The sequence below is a fragment of the Eumetopias jubatus genome, unplaced genomic scaffold (genome assembly GCF_037043125.1).
Source record: "Eumetopias jubatus isolate StellerSeaLion01/CBP00866 unplaced genomic scaffold, mEumJub1_p1.0 scaffold_27, whole genome shotgun sequence".
Classification (NCBI taxonomy): Eukaryota; Metazoa; Chordata; class Mammalia; order Carnivora; family Otariidae; genus Eumetopias; species Eumetopias jubatus.
Genome location: NW_028274833.1, coordinates 986,710 through 1,007,901, shown reverse-complemented (window position 1 = coordinate 1,007,901; position 21,192 = coordinate 986,710). Strand labels below are relative to the sequence as shown.

The 21,192-nt window shown below is 37.4% G+C and overlaps 1 protein-coding gene and 1 pseudogene across 1 annotated transcript in view; both read right to left on the bottom strand.

The window, feature by feature from the left end:
• Positions 1-408: 408 nt before the first annotated feature.
• The window catches only part of LOC148162011 (ubiquitin carboxyl-terminal hydrolase 9X-like), a 111,584-nt gene continuing 90,800 nt past the window's right edge, over positions 409-21,192 (bottom strand). Inside the window, 13 exon segments of the mRNA XM_088020454.1 lie at positions 409-618; positions 815-926; positions 2,846-2,888; positions 2,891-2,935; positions 2,938-3,013; positions 3,465-3,590; positions 4,581-4,706; positions 5,670-5,761; positions 5,764-5,947; positions 6,127-6,257; positions 19,205-19,325; positions 20,154-20,304; positions 20,627-20,866. Of these exon segments, the coding sequence (XP_087876580.1) occupies positions 409-618; positions 815-926; positions 2,846-2,888; positions 2,891-2,935; positions 2,938-3,013; positions 3,465-3,590; positions 4,581-4,706; positions 5,670-5,761; positions 5,764-5,947; positions 6,127-6,257; positions 19,205-19,325; positions 20,154-20,304; positions 20,627-20,866 (1,657 nt within the window).
• On the bottom strand, positions 17,479-18,168 carry LOC148162012 (large ribosomal subunit protein uL6 pseudogene; annotated as a pseudogene).

Sequence of the window (21,192 nt, the reverse complement as noted above, 5' to 3'; positions counted from 1 at the left end):
AGCTCGGCGGTGCCCGCGGACCTTTGGCTCCGCGCTAATTTCAGGCCAATTACCGGTGTGCGGTTCCTCTCTTTTTAGGAGAGGCGTGTCTTTGGGGAGGGGGGCGGTACCTGCATCCCGGATCCTGCTGGGCGGCCTCCTGTCTCCCTCCCGCACCGGGCGGGGAAAGGGGGGAATGCCATGCGGACAGCCATGGGCCATGGTTGGAGCACGAGCTGATGACGGCAGGGCTTCCCCCCGGGGTGACTAAGAAGGGGCCGGGTGAGGCTTCTGGGCGGTGGCGGTCCCACGATTGAGCCACTGGAGTTGAATTCCCCGGTGCCAACATCATGTTCCCAGTGGAACTGAGGAGAAGTTGAACACGAGTTTTGTGATAGCAGGGACCTCCCGGGAATGGCTTGGGATGTGTCAGCTTAGAAAATGGCCAGGGTCCAGGCGCGGAGGCCACTGCGGAGGAGTCGTACCGGCGGGCTTCCTGGCTGGCTGTCCGCCTGGCCCACCCGCGGTTTCATCCCGCCATGGCCGCAAGGCTAAGAGGAGCATGTTGGAGAGGGGGTGGCTGACCAGAGGAGGCTGAGGAATGCGAGGAGCCTGAGGACAGAGGGGAGGTTGAAGAGGCTGAGGAGGAGAATGAGCACGAGGACAAGAGTTAGGAGGGTCAGAAGGAGGAAGATGGGGCGCAGGAGCTCAGGAGAAGCAGAAAGGGGAAGAACAGCCAGAGGGGCGGCGGGGTCCGATCCCGTCCCCGCTCGAGGCTCTAGAGGCCCTGCCCTCAGAGCTGGAGCCCGTGAATAAACAAGCCAGCAGGTCCTACTCTCGGCTCAGGCTCTGCTTTTGTCAGAGGCGGCAGCGTCACCTGAAACACCGAAGCACCCTTATCCGGGGCATCCCTGGCTTCTGGGCCAGGGATGTATCCTTGATGTTCTCTGATAAATAAATACATAGAATCTTAAAAAAAAAAAAAACTTTTTACACATCACATAAATACGATCAAGGGAAAAACTGTGCGTTCATCTCAATTGATTCGGAAAAAGACGTAAATAAATTCCAACATTTTCACAATATAAACATTTAATTAGGAAAGAATAAAAAGAAATAAAATAAAAAGAAAATGAAAATCTCATCAGGATAAAGATCCTATATGAAAAGCTTTGACTTAATATCATATTCGATGATAAAAGACTAAAAACTTTCTATATCAGGAACAAGACAATCCTGTCTGTTATCACCTCTTCTATTCAATTTAGAAAACCTAAAGCAAAGCAAAGGCAATTGAAACAGAAAAATTGGGGAGACGTAAATAAAACTATATTTGTAAAAGACATGATTTCATATACTAATAAAATCCTGAAAAATTCATAAAGAAACTGAATTCGGGAAAACTGTAGTATATAATCAATACACAAAAATTAATTTTATTTGTATGTAGTATCAATGAACAATTCAAATCGAAGAAATTAGGGAAAAATAGCTACCTACAATAGCAGCAAAAACGACAAATAAACATAACTAAAAAGGAGCAACTGTGTTGAAAGAAATGGAAAACCTAATAAAAGACAACATGTGTTGATGCACTAAATGACTTCATATTAAGATGTCAATACTACCAAATGAATCAATAGATTTAATGTAATGCCTTTCAAATTTCCAATGGTGTTTACTGCTGAAATGGGGAAAACCTATCCTAAGATTCATATAAACAATCCAGTTTCAGAATGGATTTACTTATTTATTTAAAAGATCTTATTTATTCATTCGAGAGAGAGAGAGAGCACAGAGAGGGGGATGGAGGGAGGGGACAGAGAAGCAGACTCCCAGCTGAGCAGGGAGTCTGATGCTGCACTTGATCCCAGGGCCCTGGGACCTAAGCTGAAGGCAGATGCTCAACCGAGCCATCCAGGCACCCCTAAAAATGGATTTAAAAAGATATTTCTCCACACCAGACATAACAGCACATGAAAAAAATGCTCAACACCATATTTGGAAATAAAAATCAAAACAATCATAAAATGTTATGTAATACCCACTGGGAGGGCTACTATTTTAAAGAAAGTTAAAAAATAACAAGCCTGGGAGAGGATATGGAGAAACAGGAATCTCTATACATTGCTTGTGGCAATAGAATACAGTGAGCCACTTCAGTTTTGTGGACCCTCAAAAAGTTTAACATAGAATTACCAAGTAATATCTATTTCCAAGGCACATTCTCAAAAGAACTGAGAATGGGTACTCAAACAGATACCTAGGTTCACAGCAATTATCATAGCAGCAGCATTTACAATACCCAAGAGTGGAAACAATTCAAGTATCCAACAACAGATGAACTTTATAAGCAAAAACATGGTATATACAGACAATGGATCATTCAGCTTTAAAAAGGAAGGAAATTCTGCAATTTGCTACAACATGGATGAACTTTGAGAACATTATGCTCTATGAAACAATCCAAGTACAACAGGACTAACACTGTGTGATTCCTCTTACGTGAGGTACTTCTAATAGGCAAGTTCACAGAGGTAGTATATAAATCAGAGGTAAACCAAGGGATGGAAGGTTTGGAAAATGGGAATTATGACTTAAAAAAATTTGTCTGGATAATGAAAAATTTAGGAGATAGTGGTGATGACTGCATGACACTTTTAATAAAAGTTCTTAAGGCCACTGAACTGTTCACTTAGGTTAAGTGAAACATGTTAAATACAAGTTTCCTAAATATCAAAGTACTATGTAGATAACCAAAATATTTCCTTATTTGACTTCTGAGATAAATTATGATCAAAACTAATTCCTTTCTCCTTAAAAGAAAAAGGTCAGCCTTCTTCTAAATTAAAAAAAAATCACTTACTTGCTGGGACAGTGCAATAATAAGTCAATGATAAATGTCTGCAAGGCTTTTCTTTACTAAGTGCATCCAGGGCTGTTGGAATCAGAGCAAACATAATGTCATCACTTCCAATGCTTCACAGCAAACCTGTTCATCCTCCATGTGTGGCTCACTGCTTGCACTGGGGGTCTGTAAAGTTAGAATCAAGAATAAATTACTCTTTAAGACACACTTTAGTGTTTTATTTTCAAAATAAAATTATATATTGTCATCTTAATTATGCCTAAGTTTACTTTAAATTAATAGGGGCGCCTGGGTGGCTCAGTGGGTTAGGTGTCTGCCTTCGGGTTGTGTCATGATCCCAGGGTCCTGGGATTAAGTCCTGCATTGAGCTCCCTCCTCAGCAGAGAGCCTACTTCTCCCTCTTCCGTCTGCCCCTCCCCCAGCTTGTGTGTGCGTGTGCACGTGTGCACTCTTTCTCTTTGTCAGATAAATAAAATAAAATAAAATAAACCACAAAAACCCACCCAAAACTAATAGATACAAATGACCTGGTCTTTAAAAGATGGCAGAGATGATGAAAGTTTAGTGCACAACTAACTTTTATATAAAAGGAATATTGTTTTGTAATAATTCTTACCATCTCATAAATTTTTGTGATTTCTTCATTTGGGCTAAATACCAAATCTAATGCCCCACATCCTGATGCCCAGATGATTTTTTGTATAGCTCTAATTACACAAGTATCAGGCATGTGTCTTGAAGCCTGAAAGAAAATGAATACTTAAAAATGCTGACAAAATATCAAGTAAAGTTATCAGACAACAAAACACTTCTCCTTTTGAGAGCAGTATTAATGGCTTTAAGAACACAAATATGATCTGCACTGTCTTTAATATCTAAAGTAGCTTTTGTCCCATTTTTTTAAATCTTCACCTCAAGTCATAAAATTTATGCAGATGAAATAAAACACATCTATCAGCTACAGCCTAAGTATGCTTCAGGTTAAGATCTATTCTGGCTTTATAGATATTTTTCTTAAGAATTTTTGAAACAGAGGAAAACCAAGTCACCCAGTCAGTCATTCAATTCCTATGTGTTTAATAGGTAAGAAAAATCAGCTAACGAAAGCACGTGTGATTTGGAGAATTTTCAAAATAAATAGTTATATTCGCAATAGTAAAAAACTGGAAATAATCCTAATGTCTATGAACAGAATATGTAGGATGACCATAAAATGTAGTACCACTCAAAATGGAATAAACCACACACACATAAATGACTGTGAAATTTTAAAATCATGCTGACTGGAATAATTTAGACATAAAAGAGTACACAAATGATCACATTTGTGCAAAAATTAAGAAACAGAGAACTACTCTATAATGACAAAAAGCAGAGCAGTGGTTGCTAAGAGCCGGGAGCAGAAAACTTCTGGGGTTGATGAAAATGTTGTTTTCTTGACTATACCATTACTTTAAACTCACCACATGCTTTATTTTGACCTAGTTCATGCAATATAAATGATACCTCAAACAGCCTGTTTAAAATGTACTTTCAAAAGTATGAATATTAGTAGATAACTTTAATAAGTAGAATTTTATGAAACTTAAGCGGAAATAAAATAAAATTATGGTCTAGAATACTTAGCCCTAGATTGTGATAATCTTCATTTAATTATGAGTAAGCAGAAACTGTATCAAGAATAATAAAAAACAAACCATCCCAGACTCTGAGCTTTCAGTTTTATACTAACCTCATCAGATATTTGCTGGGCAAGACATATGGATACATTTCTAAGCATGCACTCAGATGATGGATTAAGAATAATCTGAAGGGCATTTTGTAGCACCACTGCTTGATCATGTGTAACTTGATTAATCTGTGAAAGTTAACATTTTTACTTGGGAGTAAAAATCTTATACATAGCACATTTTCAAGTATTTGTACACTATAAAAGCCTGACCCTCTGTTCCTCATCCATCAACACTCTCTTAGGATGTAATCCTTCCACGTATCCACTCTACAATTTATGGTGAGCTGCAGAAAAAGCATTTCAGATCGCTAACACTGTAGACTTCTCTTAGTTACTTTCTGGAGTGATGATACTCTGCAAACTCCACTTTTAGATAAAAGTCAGATTTTTTCACTGAATCTTCAACTCACTCAGTCTGACCATACCTCCCCAGAATTACGTTAGAGAAAAGTCTCAGACATTATATTTTATTTAAAATACCTCAGCATATGACTCTTCTTTGAAACAAAACCCACAATACTATTATCCCACCCAAATTAATGATAATTCTAAGTATCAAATATCTAGTTATTATCCAAATTTCTGTGATGAAAAACCAATCTATTTCTAAAAAAATCTATCCTTAAAGCATTTTATTTTCAGTGAGTAATTTAATAAAACTAATAAATGAACTAAAGTTTAGTGTGAAGTGAATGACACATTCAACCCTTGCATCAAATCTCAGTGTATCCTGAGAACATTCAGCAATGTTCATCAGGATGATAGCATGGCAGAGAAGGGTTTTTGTCACTCATGGTGGTTATGTTTTTCATAGTTGGAGAAGAGATGGGAAATATACCAATTAAATCTTTTCCTTTTATAACCACCTGTCTTTATATATCTTTCAGGTATCAGTTAATAAAAAATTCTGGTGAGTTTTTCAGACTTAAACAACTGAAACTCAAAAGACTTAAGGGTAACAAGGTGTCCTATGAGATCACCATAATCACTAGAGTGTATTTATATTTCAACACAAGTATAATAATAGATTGAACTGATCTTATATTCTCTAACCATAAACCTTATTAACAATCTAAAAAATTTTATTACCAGTGTTATGGGATCTGCACCTTCTAGAACTAGCTGACAAGCTTCTGCTACAGCTCGAACATGGCCATAGCCTATGGCAGTTAACAACAGTTGGCTATCTTAAGACCATTGAAGTAAGCACCCCTTCGAGTTTCTGTATCTGTATTTGGCAGGAAGTTATTTCTTGTTAACATACTCAGTACAAGAGGTAAGCCACCACTTTTCAAGAAGTGAAGTTGAAAGTCAGAGGAATCATCTGCCAAAGGTGCACTAGCAGGCATTAACAAGGCATAAACGACCTGGAAAAAAAAGAGAAGGGGGCTGTATTAAAGATGTTAAAAAAACAATTTATAACTTCTATTTTCCTTATCATCAGTACTAAAAAATTCTTAAATATTTCACAAGATTACATTCTTATGCATATTCTTTGTATTACCATATGATGTAAAAATTAACTTTGAAAAATACTAAAATGAACCCCTGTTAGGTATAGCACTCGGGAGGCAGAAGGACCAAAGAAAAGTGATTCAAGAGATGGTCCAAGGTTATTTTCTCCAAGTTTTGCATGATCCAAACAAATGGCTCTTAATTTTTCTACTGTTGTGCTATCTGCAAAGAAAACACAGATTAAAGTAAAATGTAATTCATATGTTAATATTTCACATTTAATATACTAAAGAGTATTATCTTCATTATAAAACATCATCAATAAATATCAGTTAAGCTGAGTTCTAAGATTAACTGTTAAAATATAATCAGACCTGGACTAGTTCAACCAGGGTTCTTTAACAGTCAACCCAAAACACGAAGGGAAGTTTTCCTATCCAGAGATCTCAAATCAACTATTCCTCCTTCACCCACTGGAGACAGGAAAAAACCTACAAAAAACAAACAAAAAACCCACACCCCCAAACAAAAAAACCGCACAACACCGAGGAGTAAGTTCTTCCTGAAACATAAACAACACAAGCTCCTGCCACCAAGTTCTCAATTACTTGCCCCATAAGACGAACCATTTGTTTTTGGTTTTTAAAAGAAAACTGAGGTACCGCTTAAAAGAAACAACTTTCCTAATGTATATCTAACAGTAAAAAAGCTTTGCATTTTCCTTTTGTATAAATATGTGAGATTTACAAAAAATTGAAGAGATAAAACTAAAAAGATAATCCCTTCTCAAAAGAAAATACATCGGTAAATCGTCATGATTTCAGATTACACAAAAATTTCTTACATATGATGCTAAAAGCACAAGTTACAAGAAGAAAAACCGATTAACGGGACTATATCAAAATTAATCTTGTGTGCATAAAAGTAAACTTATAAACTAAAAAGAAAATGCACAAAATGGGAAGGAATATTTGTAAGTTGTGTATCTGATAAAGGACTTCTATCTGAATGTACTATAACATTTAAAATTCAATTTTAAAAAACCACTTCAAAAGTAAGCAAAAGGCTATTAACAGACATTTCTCTAAAGATACACAATGGCTGGTAAGCCCATGAAGAAACACTTAACACCATTAGTCATCAAGGAAATGCAAATGAAAACCTCAGTAAGATGATCCTTTACCACAACTAGTATGACAAACTGAAAAACAATAATAGTTATCAGTGAAACGTGGAAAAACTGGGTCCCTTATACTTTACTTGTGGACTAGGAATGGTGCCACCACTTTGGAAAACAGTTTGGCAGTTCCCCAATATGTTAAACATGGAGTTACTAAATCATCCAGCAATTTCTCTCCCCAGTATATATCCAAAAAACCCTAAAAAACTAGTACACAAATGTTCACAACAGCATTATTCATAACAGTGGACACAACCTAAGTGTCTACTAGCAGATGAATGGAACAAAACTGTAATACACATACAGTGAAATACACATTCAGCCTTAAAAAGAAATTCAATTCTGACAATACTACATGGAGGAACTTATCCTTATGCTAAGTGAAATAAGCCAGTCATATAAAGACAAATACTGTATGAATCCACTTATATGGGATTATCTAGAGAAGTCAAACTCAAAAGAAACAAAGTAGAATGTGGTTGCCAGTGTCTGGAAAGAGGAGGTTATGTAAGACAATGTTCTTGTGCTTAGGAAATACACACTGAGATGTTTAGGTAAAAAGGTATAGGTGTCTGTAACTTTTTCACAGGAAGTTAGAAAAATTACATAATGATACAGCAAATGTGCCAGAATGTTAACCATTACTGAATATGGAAGAGTATTTGGAAGTTGATTTTTTTTAAAGATTTTATTTCTTTGAGAGAGATGGCACGACAGTGAGCGAGAACAGTGGGAAAAGAGAAGCAGGTTCTCTGTGGAGCAGAGATCCTGACGTGGGCTGGATCCCAGGACCCTGAGATCATGACCTGAGCCAAAGCCAGATGCTTAACTGACTCAGCCACCCAGGTGCTCCTGAGAGTTTTTTTTTTGTTTTGTTTTTTTAAGATTTTATTTATTTATTTGACAGAGAGAGTGAGAGAGCACAAGCAGGGGGAGCAGTAGAAGGAGAGGAAGAGGCAGGCTCCCCGCCCAGCAGGGAGCCGGATGCGGGGCTTGATCCCAGGACTCTGGGATTGTGACCTGAGCTGAAGGCAGACGCTTAACTGACTGAGATACCCATGTGCCCCACCCCTGCAAGTTCTTTATATCACTCTGTGTAGCTTTAAAATTACTGCAACACAAAGAGTAGGTTTTATAACAGGACAAAAAAGATTTAAAAAAAAAGATTATTTTTAATGGTAAAGAAGACAATAGCTTTTTCCTTTGATCATGGGTAGCATGCACGCTCCTGGTGGCTCAAGTTGAAATTGAGGTCTGATGATGTGAAGGAGCAGGTGTATAAACTGGCCCAGAAGGGCATCACAAATCAGTGTGATCCTGAGAAACTCCCATAGTGTTGCACAACCACATTTTGTAAACAGATAATAAAAACTTAAATCCAGAGGACTTGCTCTTGATCTTCCTGAGGATCTCTACACTTTGACTAAGAAAGATATTGCTGTTCAAAAGCATCTTAAGAGGACCAGAAAGAATAAGGGTACTAAATTCTGTTGTGTGTTTTTTTAAAGATTTTATTTATTTGTCAGAGAGGGAGTGAGAGAGCACAAGCAGAGGGAGTGGCAGAGAGAGAGGGAGAAGCAGGCTCTCCACTTGAGCAGGAAGCCTGATGTGGGGCTTATCCCAGGACCCTGAGATCATGACCTGAGCTGAAGGCAGACGTTTAATGACTGAGCCACCCAGCCCACCCAGGACCGCAATTCTGATTCTTTTTGAGAGCCGCTGTAATCACCAATTGGCCTGACATTATAAGACCAAATGAGTTCTGCCCCCCAAATTGGAAATATAATTAATCCGCAGTCTCTGCCCTCGTTTCTTAATAAATTTAACCGATAAATCATAAGGCAAAAACAATGCTTTAAATGAAAAACAGTGAAGTCATTTAGATGCCAACATTGTTTAATTCACAAGTAATGTCAAGGACTATACATTTCCTGTTGCTATCATGTTAAAACAAAGGGTGAGATATGCATTTCTATACAAACTGTATAAAAAATTTTAGAGTCAGAGCTGGAAAATATACCTGCTACAAATTTGTAGCATTTTTCAAACGTTGATATAAGTGTAAAGAAAATCTCAATATTTTAAAATACATTTGTGCAACTGAGGAGCTTCCATTTAGCCTAAATTTCAAAGTGATTAATCTCCAATGTACTGACATACTAAAAGTCAAATACTAAAGGATGCTAACAAAAGGATGAAGAGAATTCTATAAATTCCTTTCATGCACTATTCATGGAATGATAACCAGTAGTACCTACCACATCAGAGATAAAATACATAAAATTTAGGCTTTACTGATCAGCAATAACAAATAATTACTTGCAACATTTTGATAGGAAACACAAACTTTGAGCCCACTTAGATAAAATCATACCCCTCCCCAAAATTCCGTTATTCTCACACTCAGACCAGTATTTTAAAAAACTGCACTCTATTATTTTTAAAGTTAGAATTTTGCTAATAAAAAGCTTTTGTGTTGGGGGGCACCTGGGTGGTTCAGTTGGTTAAGCATCTGCTTTTAGCTCAGGTTATGAACTCAGGGTCCTGGGATGGAGCCCCACATCTGGCTCCCTGCTCAGTGGGGAGCTTGTTTTCTTTTTTTTAAACTCTTTTTTTTTAAGATTTTATTTATTTATTCATGACAGAAAAAGAGAGAGAGAGAGAGAAGCAGAGGGAGAAGCAGGCTCCCAGGGAGCTGGGAGCCCGATGTGGGACTCGATCCCAGGATCCTGGGATCATGACCTGAGCCGAAGGCAGACGCTTAACCATCTGAGCCACCCAGGTGCCCGGGGAGCTTGTTTTCTCCCTCTGCCTGCCACTTCCCAGTTCTGCTTTCTGTCAAATAAATAAAAATCTTGAAAAAAAAAAAGTTTGTAGAAATTTGTTCTCTCTCCTTACATAAGCTCCAATGTAATATTCTTCATTATGCCTCTTGGCAGAATGCCAAAAATTTTATCTGGCCATTTAAAAAATTTTTTCTAAACACCTGAGCTAAACAAGATGGCGGAGGAGCAGGAGACCTAAATTTCGTCTGGTTCCAGAAATTCAGCTAGATAGGGATCAAACCATTCTGAATACCTACGAACTCAACACAAGATGGAAGAAAAGAATAGCAGCAACTCTCTGAACATAAAAGCGACCACTTTCTGGAAGGTAGGATGTGCAGAGAAGCAAATCCGAGGTGGTATTTCGGAAGACAGACCACGGTGGGTAGGGGGCCTCCACCAGCCGGCTACTGGCAAGTGGTAGAGCCGTGGAGCACAAAATCGAACTTTTAGAAGTCGGCTCCGCTGAGTGACGTCACTCCAGTGGCTAAGCAGGAGGGTGGAACCCTCACTGTGACAGTGTGGTCTCAGGACCCTCGGGGTCACAGAAAGACTGGGGATGCCTGAGGGCGGCAGAGCTCCCAAGGATCAGAGTAGGGAAGCCAGCTGCAGAGACGGAGTTGAGGAGCTAGCTCTCAGCTCACGGTTGCCATAAACCATGATCCGCGGCACATTCAGGCCACTGCTCTTCCAGCTGGGACCCAACAAGCAGCAGATATGGGTAGACTCCCTGTCCTCCCCTGGGAGGAGTGGTGTGGGACCGCACCGCAGGAATATGCTGGGTTTGGAGATGCCAAACAGGGTCATGTGCCAGAGACAGAAATGCTCGGTCACAGGCCGGGTGAGCACAGAGTGTGGCTGGAGACCAGGGAGACAGGAGTGACTGTTTTTCTCTGAGGGCTCACTGAGGAGTGGGGCCCGAGCCCTAGGCTTCTCAGGGGCCAGAGACTGAGAGGCCTCCATTTTCATTCTCCTCTTAACGCTGAACGGAAAGCCTTCGGAGAACAAAAGCTACCACAGCAAACCTGAGAAGATTACTGAGGCTGGCCCCTGGCAAGCGTGGTGCAATTCCGCCTCGGGCAAAAACATTTGAGAATCACTGCAACAGGCCCCTCCCCCAGAAGATCAGTAAGAATATCCAGCCAAGACCAAGAACTGCAAAACTGCAGTACTAGGGAAATACAGCACATAGAATTCAAGGCTTTTTGACCATAATTCTTTAGTCTTTCAACTTTAATTTTCTTAATTTTTATTTTTTCCTTTTTTCTTTTTTTGAATACTTTTTTCCTTTTTCAACCAACTTATCAATTCCTTTTCTGAAATTTTTAAATTTTCATTTTACAGTCATATTCCAACGCTTCACTGTATTTAATGTTATTTTTGTGTGTATATATACATATATGTTTTTCTTTCTTAAAATTTTGGGAAGCAGTTTCTTCTAACAGACCAAAATACACCCAAAATCTAGTGTGTCGCTCTGTTCTATTCACCAGCCTGATCATCACCCCCACCCCGTTTCAGGTCTCATCTGATTTGTTCAGTGTATACTTCTTTGGGGTCACTGTTACCTTTTTAGCATTTTGTTCTCTCCTTCACCTATTCTTCTTTGGACAAAATGACAAAACGGAAAAACTCACCTCAAAAAAAAGAACAAGAGGCAGTACTCACTGCCAGGGACCTCATTAACATGCACATTAGTAAGATGTTGGGACTAGAGTTCAGCATGATGATTATAAAGATACTATCTGGGCTTGAAAAAAGCATAGAAGATACCAGAGAATCCCTTTCTAGAGCAATCTGACCAAGTCAAAATCAAAAAGGCTATTAATGAGGTGCCATAAAAAATGGAGGCTCTAATTGCTAGGATAAATGAGGTAGAAGAGAGAATTAGTGATAGAGGAGACCATATGATGGAGAATAGAGAAGCTGAGAAAAAGATAACTACTGGATCACAAGGGGAGAATTAAAGAGATAAATACCATAGATAAAACAATATTAGAATAATTGGGATCCCAGAAGAAGAGAGAGGCAGAGGTATATTGGAGCAAATGACAGTGGAGAACTTTCCTAACTTGGGGAAGGAAACAGGCATCAAAATCCAGGAGGCAGAGGGAACCCCTCTCAAAATCAATAAAAATAGGGTCAACACCTAGACATCCAATAGTAAAACTTACAAATCTCAGAGACAAAGAGAAAATCCTGAAAGCAGCTTACCACAAGGGTTCTGTAACCTATAAGGGTAGAAACATTAAATTGGCAACAGACCTATCCACAGAGACTTGGCAAGCCAGAAAGGACTGGCATGATATATTCAGAGCACTAAATGAGAAAAATATGCAGCCAAGAATACTATATCCAGCTAGGCATTACACTGAAAACAGGAGAGATAAAAAGCTTCCAGCACAAATAAAAACTAAAACAATTTGCGAACCTCAACCAGCCCTACAAGAAATACTGAAAGGGGCCCTCTAAGCAAAGAGAGAGCCTAAAAGTAACAGACCAGAAAGGATCAGAGACAATATACAGTAGCAGTCACCTTACAGGTGATACAATGGCAATAAATTCATATCTTTCAATAGTTACTCTGAATGTAAATGTGCTAAATGCCCCAATCAAAAGACACAGTGTATCAGATTGGGATAAAAAAACAAGACCCATTGATATGCTCTCTCTTGCAGACATTTTAGACTGAAAGACACCTCCAGATTTGAAAGTGAGGGGGTGGAAAGCCATTTACCATGCTAATGCACACTAAAAGAAAGCTGGGGTAGGCAATCCTTGCATCAGACAAATTAGATTTTAAACAAAAGACTATAGTAAGAGATGAGGAAGGACACTGTATCATACTTAAAAGAGTCTGTCCAATAAGAAGATCTAACAATTGTAAATATCTATACCTCTAACATGGGAGGAGCCAATTATATAAGCCGATTAATAACAAAAAGAAACATCAACAATAATATAGTAATAGAAGGGGACTTTAACACCCCCCTCACTGAAATGGACAGATCATCTAAGCAAAAGATTAACAAGGAAAGAAGGGCTTTAAATGACACGCTGCACCAGATGGACTTCATAGATATATTCAGAATATTCCACCCCAAAGCAACAGAATACACATTCTTCTCTAGTGCCGATGGAACATTATCCAGATCAGATCACATCTGGGTCACAAATCAGGTCTCAACTGGCACCAAAAGATGCATTCTCTGCATATTTTCAGACCACAATGCTTTGAAACTAGAACTCAATCACAAGAGGAAAGTTGGAAAGAACTCAAATATATGGAGGCTAAAGAGCATCCTACTAAAGAATGAATTTTGAATGAATTTCCTGAGTCAACCAGGAAATTAAAGAAGAATTAAAAAAATTCATGGAAACAAATGAAAAAAACACAACTGTTCAAAATATTTGGGATGCAGCAAAGGAGGTCCTAAGAGGAAAGTATATAGCACTATAAGCCTTTCTCAAGAAACAAGAAAGGTCTCAAATACACAACCTAATCCTAAAACTAGGAGGTGGAGAAAGGACAGCAAATAAAGCCTAACCTCAGCAGAAGAGAAATAATAAAGATCAGAGCAGAAATCAATGAAATAGAAACCAAAAGAACAGCAGAACAGGTCAACAAAACTAGGAGCTGGTTCTTTGAAAGAATTCGTAAGACTGATGAACCCCTGGCCAGACTTAATCCAAAAGAAAAGAGAAAGGACCCAAGTAAATAAAATCATGAATGAAAGAGGAGAGATCATAACCAACAAGAAAGAAATACAATTATAAGAACATATTATGAGCAACTATATGCCAACAAATTAGGCAATCTGGAAGAAATGGATGCATTCCTAGAGACGTATGAACTACCAAAACTGAAACAGGAAGAAACGGAAAACTGTTCTGAACAGACCCTAACAGCAAGGAAATTGAAGCCGTAATCAAAAATCTCCCAACAAACAAGAGCCCAGGGCTGGATGGCTTCTGCCAAACATTTAAAGAAGAATTAATATCTTTTCTTCTGAAGCTGTTTCAAAAGATAGAAATGGAAGGAAAACTTCCAAACTCAATTTTATGAGGCCAGCATTACCTTGATGCCAAAACCAAAGACCACACCAACAGGAGAATTATAAACCAGTATCTCTGATGAACATGGATACAAAAATTCTCACCAAAATACTAGCCAATAGGACCCAACAGTACATTAAAAGGATTATTCACCACCCACCAAGTGGGATTTATTCCTAGGCTGCAACGTTGGTTCAATACCCGCAAATCAATCAATGTGATACAATACATTAACAAAAGAAAGAACAAGAATCATATGATCCTCTCAAGAGATGCAGAAAAAGCATTTGACAAAGTACAGCAACGTTTCTTGATTAAAACTCTTCACAGTGTAGGGATAGAGGGTACACACCTCAATATCATTAAAAGCCATCTTTGAAAAACCCATAGGTCAATGGGGAAAAACAGAGCTTTTCCCCAAAGGTAAGGAACTTGGCAGGGATGTCCACTATCACCACTGCTCTTCAACACAGTACTAGAAGTTCTAGCCTCAGCAATCAGACAACAAAGCAAAATCAAAGACATCTGAATTGGCAACGAAGAAATCAAACTTTCACCTTTTGCAGATGATATGATACTCTATGTGGAAAACCCAAAAGACTCTACCCCAAAACTGCTAGAACTCATAAAGGAATTCAGTAAAAGTGGCAGGTTATAAAATCAATGCACAGAAATCAGTTGCATTTCTATACACCAACAAGAAAGAAGAAATTAAGGAGTTGATCCAATTTACAATTGCACCCAAAACCATGAGATACCTAGGAATAAATCTAACCAAAGAGGCAAAGAATCTGTACTCAGAAAACTATAGAATACTCATGAAAGAAATTGAGGAAGACACAAAGAAATGAAAAAACGTTCCATGCTCATGGACTGGAAGAACAAATATTGTGAAGATGTCAATGCTACCTAGAGCAATCTACACACTGAATGCAATCCCCATTAAAATACCATCCACTTTTTTCAAAGAAATGGAACAAATAATCCTAAAATTTGTATGGAACCAGAAAAGACCCCGAATAGCCAGAAGAATGTTGAAAAAGAAAAGCAAAGCTGGCGGCATCACAATTCCGGACTTCCAGCTCTATTACAAAGCTGTCATCATCAAGACAGTATGGCACTGGCACAAAAACAGACACATAAACCAATGGAACAGAATAGAGAGCACAGAAATGGACCCTCAACTCTATGATCAACTAATCTTCATGGGATGCTGTGGGGAACCTCCCGGGGCTGGGAGTTGAATATCAAAGCAGGAAAGAATATCCAATGGAAAAAAGAGTCTCTTCAACAGATGGTGCTGGGAATATTGAAGGCACATGCAGAAGAATGAAACTGGACCTTATCCTTACACCACACATAAAAACAGACTCAAAATGGTTGAAATGTGAATCAGGAAGCCGTCAAAATCCTAGAGGAGAACACAGGCAGCAACCTCTTCGACCTCAGCCGCAGCAACTTCTTCCTAGAAACATTGCTGAAGGCAAGGGAAGCAAGGGCAAAAATGAACTACTGGGACTTCATCAAGATAAAAAGCTTTTGTACAGCAAAGGAAACAGTCCACAAAACCAAAAGACAACCGACAGAATGGGAGAAGATATTTGCAAATGACGTATCAGATAAAGGGCTAATATCCAAAATCTATAAAGAACTTACCAAACTCAACACACTGAAAAAATAAATAATCAAACCAAGAAATTGGCAGTAGACACAAACAGACATTTCTGCAAAGACGACATTTCTGCAAAGAAGACATCCAAAGAAGAAGATACATGAAAAAGTGCTCAACATCACTTGGCATCAGGGAAATACAAATCAAAACCACAATGAGATACCTACTCACACCAGTCAGAATAGCTAAAATTACCAAGTCAGGAAACAACAGATGTTGGCAAGGATGTAGAGAAAGGGGAAACCTCCTACAGTGCTGGTGGGAATGTATGTTGGTGCAGCCACTCCGGAAAATAATATGGAGGTTCCTCAAAATGTTGAAAATAGAGCTACCCTACGACCTAGCAATTGCACTGCTGGGAATTTACCCCAAAGATACAAATGTAGTGATCCTGAGGGGCACGTGCACCCCAATGTTTATGGCAACAATATCCACAATAGCCAAATTATGGAAAGAGCCCAGGATGTCCATGGACAGATGAATGGAAAAAGAAGATGTATATCATATATACTGCATACAGTTTGTTTTGTACTACCCACTTTTCTGAATTTTGTAATTATCTCAGTAGTAATAACAAATACAGGGTTTTGCAGGACATGAGGTTTTGCAGAACATATAGCAGAAACACTGTAAAATGTTCATAAAAATAAAAACACAACTCTATGAAGAAGTAACAGAAAAAAGAGATCATGAAAATGTTACAAACTAAAAGTCAACTGAAGAGTTATTCACAAATATTTTTTTTAAAAGGATTTTCCGCTTGGGTGCCTGTGTGGCTCAGATGGTTAAGCGTCTGCCTTTGGCTCAGGTCATGATCCCAGGGTCCTGGGATTGAATCCCTCATCAGGCTCCCTGCTCAGTGGGGAGCCTGCTTCTCCCTCTGCCTCTTTCTCTCTTATGAATAAATAAATAAAATCTTTAAAAGGATTTTCCTCTCATCTTTTTTTTTTTAATATTTTATTTATTTTATATAGAGAACACAGCAAGGGGAGCTGGAGAGGGAGAAGCAAACTCCCTGCCCCCAGGAAGACCAATACAGGGCTTGATCCTAGGACCCCAGGATCATGACCTGAGCTGAAGGAAGGTGTTTAATTGGGCTGAGTCACCCAGGAGCCCCCAAAAATAATTTTTAAAAGGAAAACGATAATAGTGTGAAAGGCAAAATTTTACATTAGACTTACCAACATTCTACACAAACAACAGCACATTCTAAAACAAAAAAACACAAAAAACCAAAAACCTTCCAAAGCACAAATAAGGCCATGAAGAAAGAAAAAAGGGAAAAATAAATGTTTTCACCAGTGAGGTCCACTGAACCCTCATCAACAAAAGACACACACCCATATCCCCCCGCCAAGGGACTTCATCATAAGATTTCAGAACTCACGGGGAAACAAAACAAACAAAACAAAACAATCCCAATCTTTCCAAACAGAAAGTTAACATATAAACAGCTCATTCTTCCAACAGCCAACAATGCTACTGAACTATAATGGAACAAATATTCAATCTTCAACTCTGTGCTGAAACTACTGCATGTAAAAAAAAGAATGAAACAAAAAATATATACATTCCTCTGAGTGAGATTTTAGTTGTATTCAAGTGAAAAATATTTTTTTTATTTTTTTATCTTTATTTTTTTATCTTTTAAAATATTTTTTTAAAATATTTTAAATTTTTAAAATTTAAAAAATTTTAAAATATACCAAATCGGTATAGCTTTTATTGCATATTTAAAATATCACAAGTCTGAAAAATCATCCGGCATCTTTTGCTGTTTCTGTAGATGACAACTCAGATCTTATTCATCAGCCTGCTGAACTGTTCCTTTTTCAGAAACATAGATACCATCCAAAAATTTTCTGATATCCTTGTTTTTAACGGTTGTGGCTTGCTGAATCAAAGCAGCTGAGTTCGATACAAGTTCAATGTCATTTCCTTCAAGAATTAACTCATCTTTTTGGGCTTGAGATACAGAACAAGCAACACCTGGCCTCATCCGAACCCTGCGGATGTATTTCTCACCCAAGAAATTTCGGATTTCAACAAGAGAACCATTCTCCTGAATAACAACGTTGATGGGGAAGTGAGCATACACAGACCTCATCTTGTAACGGAAGCCCAGTGTAACACCCTTGATCATGTTCTGTACATGACTACAGATAGTGCAAACAGTAGCCAGCTCTTTTCTATTTCCCCACCATTTGTTAACTCGGAGCCTCTTCTTTTTCTTTCCAAGAAGACTGAGTTCTACATTGATATGATTGAAGTCCCTTCGCAGGGTTCCTCTGGGTCCCTTCACAATAACTGTGCGTCCCTTCAGAGTGATGCCGACATTTTCTGGAATGTCGACAGTCTGATTGCTGAGAATGATCTTCATTCTCGCAGGAGATGCGGCAGAGAGAGGTGAAAAATATTTTTAAAAATGTGCTTCCCTTTATGTATCCTTTATTAGGAGGATGTACTTTAGTAAAGTGAGGACTGACCCAAGAAAGAAACATCACAAAGAAACACAGTAAGATTCACCAAAAGAAGGTCTATTACAAAGAAGTTGCAGAATGGTATCTGTACAAAACAAGAAAATAGGATACATGGGACCATGTGGAAAACTGTTTTATGAAATTACCAGAGGGAATGTGAGAAATTTAGTAATAAATGCCATAGAAAACTAAGTGAATATAAGGGCAGAATTTTAAAATCTAGAATAAACAAGTGTAAACAACCTAGGAAATGAAAATATTTTCACGTAACTCTTGAGTCACCGTGTTGTATACCTGAAACTAAAATAACATATTTAATTATATTGGAATTGAAATAGAAACTTAAAAAAATTAATAAAATAAAGAAGAAAATATTTTAGCAGCCTTTTAAAAATGTCAGTAACATATTTTATTAAGCCTGATATATGTATATTTACAGTTTTAAAAATGTAAATCATTTATAAAGATTTAAGCAAAAAATGAGATGACCAAAAAAGGATGTGGAATAAGAAATATATTTTTGCCTAAAGTATGCAATACCCAAATGACATAAAAATGATCTGAACATATTATTTACCAATAACTAGGCATATGCAATAATAAAAGCTAAATGCTGAAAAAGGTTGTTTCTTTGATAGGGAAATGGAGCACAGGGAGGGTGAGGTAGCAGTTCACTGTTCTTCAGTGTAGCCTACCAAGAATCTTGACTTTCTGAATTGTGCATTAGTCTACTAAACCTAATTTAAAAATTAAATGCTAAATACTTAAAAAAAATTTTTTTAAAGGAATCTCTGCATCCAAAGTGGGGTGTGAACTCACAATCCTGAGATCAAGAGTCACATACTCTCACTAACCGAGCCAGCCAGTTTTATGCTAAATATTCTATCTCATGTACTTGTCAACATCGAGTGGAAGAAGATGGGGGCGGATGGGAGAAAGTCAGACAATTTTCTTACCTGGGGGCATAAGTTTCATAAGTATTCTTGCTCCATCCCTAAGAGGTGGCATATTCAGATTGCTACCTAAGTCTGCAATTTGCCAAAGGAAAGCTATGTATCTGGGATGCAGTGACATTATCTGGAATACAGAAAACAAAAAAGATTTACCTATAACTTAAGTTTAAATGGTTTTTGATATTTAAAATTAATCTATTCACTAACCCCACATAAGCTTTCCACCTATCACATCTTTTGCATTCTTACTACCTGAAATTATCTGCCTTCCCCATCTTTTCACTTTCCCAAATCCACTGATCCCTTATGATGCAAACTTAATAATTTATTACGTTTTCCAATTACTCAAGCTACTTTGAGTAATTTCTTTGCACCAGTTGTTCTACTGTTTTGTAAACTATAAATCTCACAGAGCATTTATACAAAAGGGATTTCACCCCTTGAGGGGTAAAGACTGCTGATAAATCTCTAATCTCATTGTTAAAGGGACTCACAACACTCTAACACGGAAGCAGCTGGTGTTACTTCAGCTGTGACAATTCTTAAGAGGTCGAGGGATGAGAAAATGTGAAGAAATTAAGCAGTTATTGATTCTTTACGTATGAAAAATATTACTAAGAATTAGAGAAAGACAGCAGACTGTATATTTCTTTAAAAACAGTTCCAAAGACTTATAATATAGCAGAATTTCCTACAAGTATATATTTAATAGTATGTTATAGTTCAACTGTAACAGATTCTACCCAAATATTGTACTGTATCTATGGAGAAATTTTATTTTAAACTCCAACATTTAAAAAAATCCATCCAGAAGTTACTACTTAACTGTATATATTTATTTGACATTTGCCACATCTATGAACTTGTAAAATGCTTACCAAAAAACCCATTCCACACATTTCTTTATATTTGCAGAGGAAAGTATAATGCTTCTCATATAGTGTTAACTTACCACTCCAGGCAAACAACTTTCCACTTCTGGATTGGGACCATCACTGTAGTGATTACAATGGTTGCCCGGTGATCCAGTTGAAGAATCAGAAGAACTATCGGGGCTTGACGGCATATTGGAACTTACTTGGGTAAGTTTAGCTGTAATCACCTAAAAATGACAGAATATATTAGTAGCAAAGACAGGAAAAAATACTTCCACAAAATACAGAAATTTGTTATATCAAAAGACTAAAAAATATTTCATGCTTTAATTTTAGAAATATTTAAAAAGTTCTATTAAAAAAAAACATTTAGTAGTCTTACTTTCTCCACTATACTAGTGTGATGATACCTATCTTTTTCAGGGTTATAACCCAAAAACTTAATGGAGAAAACTGTGTATAAGTCTCATTAAACATTTACTGAATGAATGAAAAACAGCTTCAACGTTTAATTCTTTGGGAGTATTTGAAAATTATGTATGTACTTAATGATTTATCTTTTAAGTTTAATTGTCCTATTAGTTTTCTGTCATCTTCAGAATCTATTAGCTCACCACCCACGAAGAGTTCAATTTTTGTATGGGCTACATTTGCTTTAATACGGTTGAGAATACATCGTCGTACTGAACCAACTGTATCATTTGTATGAGACCATATGTCCAAGTCCTCAACCTGTCTGCCATGGTTTGGAAATCGAACTATAAGAGAGAGGTGTTTACCACGGAATGCTCTAAAAAAATATTTAAATTAAAAGAATTAAAAATTAAAAAAATGTACAATCATATTCAGCAGATTAAACATGAAGCTGGGACAACTATTTTATTATTATGAGGAAGATAGTTAAATATACTTTTTTTAGAATATTAAAAATAACTTTGTTTCTGTAAATTATGAAATCATAGTTAATTTTGGAAATACAATATGATTATATTCCACTGGTTAATCTTTGTTTCTATGGCTGCAGAACCAAAGATTTCCACTTTATGATAAGTTGTAACAGATATCAGTTAATTTTAAGCTACAAAAGTTCAATACCTAAGAATATTTTCAAATGTA